Here is an 8,655-nt window from a genome sequence, read left to right on the forward strand (position 1 = left end):
CTTCAACATTTGCCAATACCTAATTCACCATGGGAGATCATATCCATGGATTTTATCTTTGGATTGTCTAAGTCTATCCATGGGAATACGGGAATATGGACGATAGTAGACAGGTTCAGTAAACAAGCTCATTTTATACCTGTCAAAAAGACTATCAAAGCCCATCAAATGGCAACCCTCTTCATTTCCCAAATTTTCAAGTACCATGGCTTGCCAATGTCCATAGTGTCGGATAGAGATCCTAGAATGACTAGTAATTTCTGGAAGGGTCTCTTTTAGAATTTAGGGACAAGGCTAAACTTCTCTTCGGCCTATTATCCACAAACGGATGGTCTAAGTGAAATAGCTAACCTAACCATTCTCAATCTACTAAAAGCCTATGTAACGGAAGTAGATCAAAGATCCCAATGGGAGAAGTACTTACCCTTAGTGGAGTATGCTTACAATAACACTGTACATACTTCCACGGGAAAAGCACCTTTCGAGGTAATTGAGGGGAGATCAAAAAGTCCCTTGCTACTTAAGGTACATGGGAAGATCTTCGCTGCAGATGAGTATAGCCGAGACCTACAAGAATCTTTTCAAAAGATTAGGGATGCTATCTCTATCTCACAGCAAAGGCAAAAGGCTGCTGCTGACAAGCACAAAAGAGCCCAAGCCTTTAAAGAAAATGATTGGGTCTTATTAAAGTTTCCCAAGGCTCGATTTAGGCACACAATGGGCAAGAATCCTACGGGCCACCAAAAGTACTATGCTAAACGAGCAAAAAGGTACTATGGTCCCTTCCAGATTCTTAGGCCAATCAATGAGATGGCCTATCAACTCAAGTTGCCAATCAATGGCTCATACACAATGCTTTCCATGTGAGCCTATTAAAGCCTTACAAAGGAGATCCACCTCAAGAACCAACTATTGAAGACCCACCGGAGATCGAGGACCAAGAGGAGGTGCTGCAGCCCGAGTCCATTCTCTGACATGAAGACAAGGTATTAAGAGGCGGTAAGACTATCCGATGGATGCAAGGCATACAATTAAAGGATAACCTAAACCTTGTCAATGCTTACAATGCTTCCCAAGAGTAAGCAAATGTTAAAAATGTTAAAAATGAACAAATTTTTTTGTCTTCTAAGACTCTCTTTTTCTTTATTGTGCACAAAAATGAAGTAGTATGCATGCTTAGATCAAGTTTGCGGAGACGACGTCTCCCAAACACCAAGTAGACCTTTCACTCTACTATGGAAGACTGATAGGACTAATGTGCAGACATGCTTGCGGCAGCCCCAGGCTCTCAAGCGCCAAATGGACTAGTCATCCATTGTGGAATGATGTCGTAGGGTAACATAGGGATCCTCTACCCGCTAAGAAAAGGACTCATGAACATGCTTTATCTTCTCTACACCATAGTCGAGGACGACTATGATTTCAAGAGAGAGGTAATGTCGTGATAATCAATGTCTAATTCCCTAAATGATTTTCTCATATTAAACTGATCATTTAATGTGGGGAAGTGCCAAGGGAGAAAAAGCTAGAATATTGGTTAAACTAGCAGGCCGGCCACTATAGGGATCCAAAGGAGGAAAAATAGGGATCCAAAAGGAGGGCCATCTGCAAAAGAGCCATGTGCAACAATGGGCTAAAAAGACCCTAAGGTTCAGCCCATTAAGACTTCCAAAATGCTAAGGTTCCAAAATTCAAAGGTTGTGTCCAAAGGTCAACCCTAGGGGAATTGGATGCTTTGTGTGTGACCCAAAAAGTCTTTACAAATCCCTACATAGGAGGGGGCGAGCCTTGGGAGTAGGGGATGAGAGAGAAAGTCACACACACACACACACACACACACACACACAAGCTCCCTTTACACAAAGGGAATGAGGGACACATGTCAGCTCCCTAGCCCAGATGCCCACAAGGTGTGCCCAATTCCTATTGGATGGCCTTGGAGGTGGACCAATGAGAACTAGGCTAGATTAAATCTAGTTTAATTAATTTAAAAACACTTAATAAAAGAAACAATGAGAATTAAGTCTCCTAGATGACTATTGGACAGTCTCCCAAGGGGTCCAATGAGCATTCAACAGCCCAATGGCTTGCCTGATTCCTATTGGCCAGGAGGCAAAGGGGTCCAATGAGAGTTTAGTTGAATTATTAAATTACCTAAAGCTCTCACAAAAGGGGAAAGGGGGACACATGTCAGAAGGCTATCACTTATGCTGCTTAATAATCATTGGCTTGACTTGGGGAGGCCCAATGAGGGTAGAGGAAGAGCAAATAGCAAGAGGGCTCGCCCAAGAGAGAGAGGGGGCTGATTTTTGCAAGGCATTATCACACACACAATCTCATGTGTGAAGAAAGAGAAGACTATCTCTTCCCAAGCTTTAATGGAGAGATCATCACCTACTCCAAGCTTGTGAGATAGAAGCCTACATCGACACACTCTTGGCATGTGGATGCAAATCCAACCAAGAGCCAAGCTTCAATGCATTCTCATCTCCTCTACCATGCTAATTACTAAGCTAAGCTATGCTAATATGAGTGATTATGTGAGGAGATGTACATATTTCTCATAAGATACTCCTTCTTCCTCTCAATCTACTCTCATACCCTGCTAGCTCTCACCATCTTCGAAGGTGTGTGAGGTCTTGGGTCTGAGAACAGGGATAATTAATGTTGTGTTTGCTAAGTGTTTTTCTTAGTGCATGAAGCTTTCATCTTCATTGCACTAACTAGTCTTGAAGGAACACAAAGAATTGTATTGTACAATGTCTCTCTTGATGGGAGAAACCATAATACAAAGCCTTTTGGAGGGGGGACCGGCTCCATGCAAATCCGGTCCTCAACTGTTGTCAATAGCTTAATTTTTTTCTCTCTATTTTGAAAGTATTGTTGATGCTATCTAACTAGGTGTTATGCTTTTTGTTGCTCTCTCCACCCAAGCACTCTTGTAATTCTCATTAGGAATCTATTCTAATGAAATGCCCACTATGTTCATGCTAATTTCCGCTATACACAAGTTTTTAGGCCATTAAATGTTACATGGATCTTTTGCAGATGGCCCCCCTTTTGGATCCCTATTTTCCCTCCTTAGGATCCCTACAGTGGCCGGTCTGCTAGCTTAACCAATATTCTAGCGTTTTCTCCCCTGCCACTTCCCCACATTAAATGATCAGTTTAATATGAGAAAATCATTTAGGAGAACTAGATATTGATTTTTATGACACCCTCTTTGAATTATGTTGTGGAGAAGTGTGCAATTGTCTTCTCCGTTTAGGAGGTGATGGAGAGTGTTTTGCCCGTCGTCTTCGTGGAGCCATCTCCATCGAGGTGGTAGGAGACTCACTTCTTTCTCGTTCCTTCGGTGGGGGCTCTTGAATTCTCCTTTGGGAAGGAGATGCATCATCAAGAAGCAAAATTTTGAGCCCGTCGTTTGGATCTTCTTCTTCTTCTCGAGTCCGAGAGAGGCCTCTTTTGGTAATCTCACAAGGAGGATTCCTAGGTACTCTCTCGTCATGGTGGGGAGCTTGGAGAATCCCATGAAGCTGCCGTTGCACTTCACTTTGGAGGGATGGATTGTCCATAACTTGTTGAAGCCTAGAAACAAGGTAGTTAACAAGCATAGGGGCATCATTAGTAGCCTGCTCATTAGCAAAATCAAAGCTATCAACATTAATTTCACTCTCTTTACTATTGTCATCCATTCTAACAACTTTTAGGTGTAAAGTTTTTTTTAGGTGTACTTTGGCACTTCAAGCCCTAGTTGCTACTCCTCTTTACCCCTTTAGAAAAGCACTCAAGCTATTGTACCTGTGGCTCGAATACCATTAATTGCAAGGAAAAGAAGAGAGAGTCTTTCAACACCAAAACAGCACCGGCTCCTATCAAGCTTCTAATAGCTCAATAGTGGTTAAGCCGTAGGCAAGCCCTATAGGACTCCACTATTAAGACCATAGCTCTCGGCGGTGATCCCCCGTTATCTGCACGACAAGAGGCGCACTGCAAGGCTGAAAATCCCCTATTCTACTTACACAAATGCAATTAATAATACCAACCATTCATAGCTAGCTTGAGGACCTCCCTTCTTAAGCAAGAAAAGAGAAACCTTGTGCTCTGATATCAATGTAACATTTAATGACCTAGCAGCTTCTGTGTAGCGGAAAACAACATGAACACAGTGAGCATTTCATTAGAATAGATTCCTAATGAGCATAACAAGAGTGCTTGGGTGGAGAGAGCAACAAAAAGCATAACACCTGGTTAGATAGGCATAAACAATACTTCAAAAGAGAGAGAAATTAAGCTATTGACTACAGTTGAGGACCGGATTTACATGGAGCCGGTCCCCCCTCCAAAAGGCTTTGTATTGAAGGTTTCTCCCATCAAGAGAGACATTTTACAGAGACATTTTACATATAATTCTTTGTGTTCCTTCAATACTAGCTAGTGCAATGAAGATGGAAGCTTCAAGCACTAAGCAAAACATTTATAAAACACAACATCATTTCCCTCACGGTCTCAGACCCAAGAACTCACACACCTTCGAAGATGGTGAGAGCTAGCGGGTTATGAGAGTAGATGGAGAGGAAGAAGGAGTAGTCTTATAAGAAAAATGTACATCTCCTCACATAATCACTGATATTAGCATAGCATAGCTTAGTAATTAGCATGGTAGAGGAGATGAGCATGCATTAAAGCTTGGCTCTTGGTTGGATTTGCATCACAAAGCCAAGCATTGTTGGTGTAGGCCTCCCTTCTCACAAGCTTGGAGTAGGTGATAAGCTTTCCATAAAGCTTGAGAAGGAGAGAGAGAGTCTTCTTGCTTCACACATGAGCTAGTGTGAGTGTGTGTGGAATAATGACTTGAGAAATTCAATCCCCTCTCTCTCTTGGTCGATCCCTCATGCAATTTACTCATGTTGACACACCGTTGGACCTTTCCCAGCTTAGCCAATGAAAATTAAGCAGCATAAGTGATAGCCTTCTGACATGTGTCTCCCATTCCCCTTTTGTGAGAGATTTAGGTAATTAATTAATGCAAATAAACTCTCATTGGACCCCTTTGTCTTCCGGCCAATAGGAATCAGGCAATCCATTGGGCTGTTGAATGCTCATTGGACCCTTGGGAGCCAATAGTCTTCTAGAGAGCTTAATTCTTATTGTTTCTTTTATTAAGTGTTTTTAAATTAATTAAACTAAATTAAATCTAGCCTAGTTCTTATTGGTCCACCTCCATGGCCATCCAATAGAAATTGAGTACACCTTGTGGACATCTAAGCTAGGGAGCTGACATGTGTCCCTCATTCCCTTTGTGTAAAGGAAGCTTGTGAGTGTGTGTGTGTGTGTGTGTGTGTGTGTTTCTCTCTCATCCCCTACTTCCAGAGCTCGCCCCCTCCTATGTAGGACTCATTGAAGACTTTTGTACACACACAAAGCATCCAATTTTTCTAAGCTTTGACCTTTGGACACAACCTTTGAATTTTGGAACCTTATGGTCTTTACATTTCTTAAACTCACCTTTCACTTATGCACTTCATATGTTTTAAAAGATTTTTTATTTTTTCTAGATTAGGTAGACCTAATTATTATAAACTAAATACACATACTAACCCAAATGATCCATAATAGAAGCACCTCCATGCGCACAATAGAGATCAACAAATCTCTCTCTCTCTCTCTCTCTCTCTCTCTCTCTCTCTCTCTCTCTCTCTCTCTCTCACACACACACACACACACACACACACGCGTGTATAAGTCAACCTCCACATGTTAATTTGACTAACATGGGTGAACCATGAGTAGTTGTGTCAAAGATTTTGTTCTACAAATTCACTATGTCAAAGCTTTTGTTTGATAAATTCATGATAGTGCTATTTACGATATTTTCCTTGACTGCATTTTACATGTAAGTTTGAAATGAGGAGAATGAGGATTGCAAAATAAGGACAATTTTGTGTGAAACTTTAGAAAGCTACAACATTTTCTAGTTAAGATGCCATGTTTGCTTTTAAACCGAAAAGGTGTTGATAGTTGGTCAGTATTGTATTGCTAAGCAAACCATTCAAGGATGCAAAGGTTGTCATGAAGAGTTAACGAATTTAATATAATCATCAATGCCATAGGAATTATATGGCAAAGGCCTTAGTGTTTGGTTGGTTTCTTAAGCTTTGGGGACAAGGGCTCAAGTGGATACCCCCCCCCTCCCCAAAAAACCCGCCCCCTCTCCCTCTTTCACATTCACACACACATCCTCAGCAATACAATTCTTCATTTTTGGGCAAGCCATCTTAATTCTATGACATTTCTTTTGCTTGTCCTTTCTTTCGACCATAAAAGTCGAAGAAGTTTTATTGCTAAGTCAAATATTTACAGATGTTGAATTTGTCAATGTCCTTCCATATTCCTCCCTTTCAGACATCCGCCTCTCAAGCAAACAAGAGCCTTTGTAGGCAAGCCCATTTAGGAGAATTGACAACAACTAAGGATAGAAGAATTCTTTGACTACAATGTTTCTCATCTCCGCTGTACATCGTAGCTTTTCCAAATACATATAGACCAAGACTATGTGTTTTCTTCAAGAAATCTTATTCATGTAGCTTATATTACACACATGAAATTTGGAAACATTTTGTGCTGCCTATATTAGCTATCAATGGTAGGAGCAAGTGGCCATAATTGTTAAGATGGACAGGTCATAACCAAGAGGTCCAACAATGAGGACACACATAGATCAGATGCTTCTCTATATTCTTGCAAAGTCTAGGGTGCCCCGATCTGAGAGCAATCTGTTACTAGCAAAATTATCAGTATAGTCTTTAAACTTGGTGGGCTTGTAGCGAGGTGGGTTGCTCTCATCGACGAGAGTAGGAAGGGGCCCCACCATGGTCTCCTCCAAGGGCCCGAAAAAGCACGCGATGGACATCCTAGGCTTCTCTCCATTGGTCACCACTCTATGCTCTATGCTCTTGTATTTTCCATTGGTCAAGATCTGCAACACAAAGCAAAACCATGATTTCATAGCGACATACGCACACATACACACACACAAGCACAAGCACAAGGACACAGTATTTAACCTCAGTCTGGTCTGCCAAGTTGACAACAAAGGCGCTAGGGTCGGCAGGGACGACCGGCACCCATGTGCCCTTGTACTTGATCTCAAGGCCGGGCACAACGTCAGGATGCAGGATGGTAAGGCAGCTCACATCAGAGTGGCCACTCAAACCCAAGGTCAGACTCGGGTCTGGACACGGCGGGTAATAGTTGATTCCCATCAGCAAGCGCGGTATGCTCGGCACCTCCCTCTCAATGTACTCCTTGTCGAACCCCAAACTCTCATAAATGGCCTTGTATAGCCTCCCTGCAAGAGCCTCCACTCCTCCTATGTATTCTTGCACCTCTTTCCTGCAACATTATGGATTGCACAACCTTGGCATTCAACACGGCGACTCAAAAGACTGCAAACGCGTATCTCTGGATATACATGCGCCCACTTGAAACATCTCATCTCTCAAAAGATTGTACACACATATCTCTGTGTATACATGCACCCGCTCGCCACATCTCAGCCAAGTACATGCCATAATCAACATAATAGAATGTGAACCAAGTAGCTAACATTCAAGCTTACTTGCAAATCTCAGGAGGTTCCTGGAAACCGTTGCAAATGCCCGGAAATCGATTGATGCTCAGCGTATCCCTCCATTCCCTTACTTTCTCCACTGCTGGATTGAAGCTCGTTGAATAGCCCACCGGTGAACGAAAATTTTGACTATGGAAACGCATTCTTTCCTCTGCTGGCTGGTTGAAGAACCTTCGTGCGGCTTCCCGCAAGCGTTGAATAACAGCAAGCTCCACACCGTGATTAACAACCTATGCTCATCAAATTGTTAGAAGAGACCCGTAGATTCACATGGGAGTCTCTCTCTCTCTCTCTCTCTCTCTCTCTCTCTCTCACCCACCTGAAAGAACCCCCACTCCTCGCAAGCGCAGCCAAGCTCGCGGATGACCTGGTTCCTGGCAGCATCATCACGACGATCAGAGGCGAGAGCAGTGAGGTCAATGGTGGGGATGCAATACTGTGGATGGTCGGCGGTGGGAGCAGCGAGCAAGGAGAAGGCCGGGCGCTCGTGAGGAGGGCGGACATACAAGGGCGGAACCGCATGCAGGCCTGCATCCACCAGCTCCTTGATGCCCACAATGCGTCTGCTCACAGTCTCCTCTTGCTGATGCAGCGACCCCTCGACCACAGCCATGGCCTGCAATTAAGCTCGCTCGCTCGCTCTCTCTCTCTCTCTCTCTCACCTAAAAGCTCTTTCTGTGGTGTTCTTCTTCCCCCAAAGCTTGCAGGCTTGTGATCTTTATCTAAATCTAAAGAATAGTCGATGGACCCGTCAAAAGTTTGTACTAACAAATTGCATACTATCTATTTTTATTAACACCCAACAAGCTCGAGGCCTTGCCTTGAGTACCACCTATATATTAGCTAATCTATTTTTTTTTCTTTACGGTACCTCGTTTAGAGTCTATTAGCACTAAAAAAAATACACAGAACGCTCACGAAGTCAAACTACATGAGCACCATGGTCTATGAGATTATACTAAAGACAAGGCTACCAAAAAGAATTACAAAGGTTCAGCTCATAGGGGAGCCACCCCACCAAC

General features: G+C 42.9%; 1 protein-coding gene across 1 annotated transcript; it reads right to left on the minus strand.

Annotated features, from left to right (window-relative positions):
• Positions 1 to 6,449: 6,449 nt before the first annotated feature.
• LOC147451441 (fe(II)/2-oxoglutarate-dependent dioxygenase 4-like) lies at positions 6,450 to 8,358 on the minus strand. The gene is made up of 4 exons (XM_086520347.1): positions 7,953 to 8,358; positions 7,622 to 7,863; positions 7,068 to 7,395; positions 6,450 to 6,979 (listed from the first exon to the last, which is right to left on the minus strand). Exons 1-4 carry the CDS (start codon positions 8,244 to 8,246, stop codon positions 6,734 to 6,736), a joined length of 1,110 nt encoding a protein of 369 aa, XP_086376473.1. The 5' UTR covers positions 8,247 to 8,358; the 3' UTR covers positions 6,450 to 6,733.
• Between the last annotated feature and the right edge of the window lie 297 nt (positions 8,359 to 8,655).

Source organism: Adiantum capillus-veneris, chromosome 9 (assembly GCF_014529385.1).
Source record: "Adiantum capillus-veneris isolate H3 chromosome 9, ASM1452938v2, whole genome shotgun sequence".
Classification (NCBI taxonomy): Eukaryota; Viridiplantae; Streptophyta; class Polypodiopsida; order Polypodiales; family Pteridaceae; genus Adiantum; species Adiantum capillus-veneris.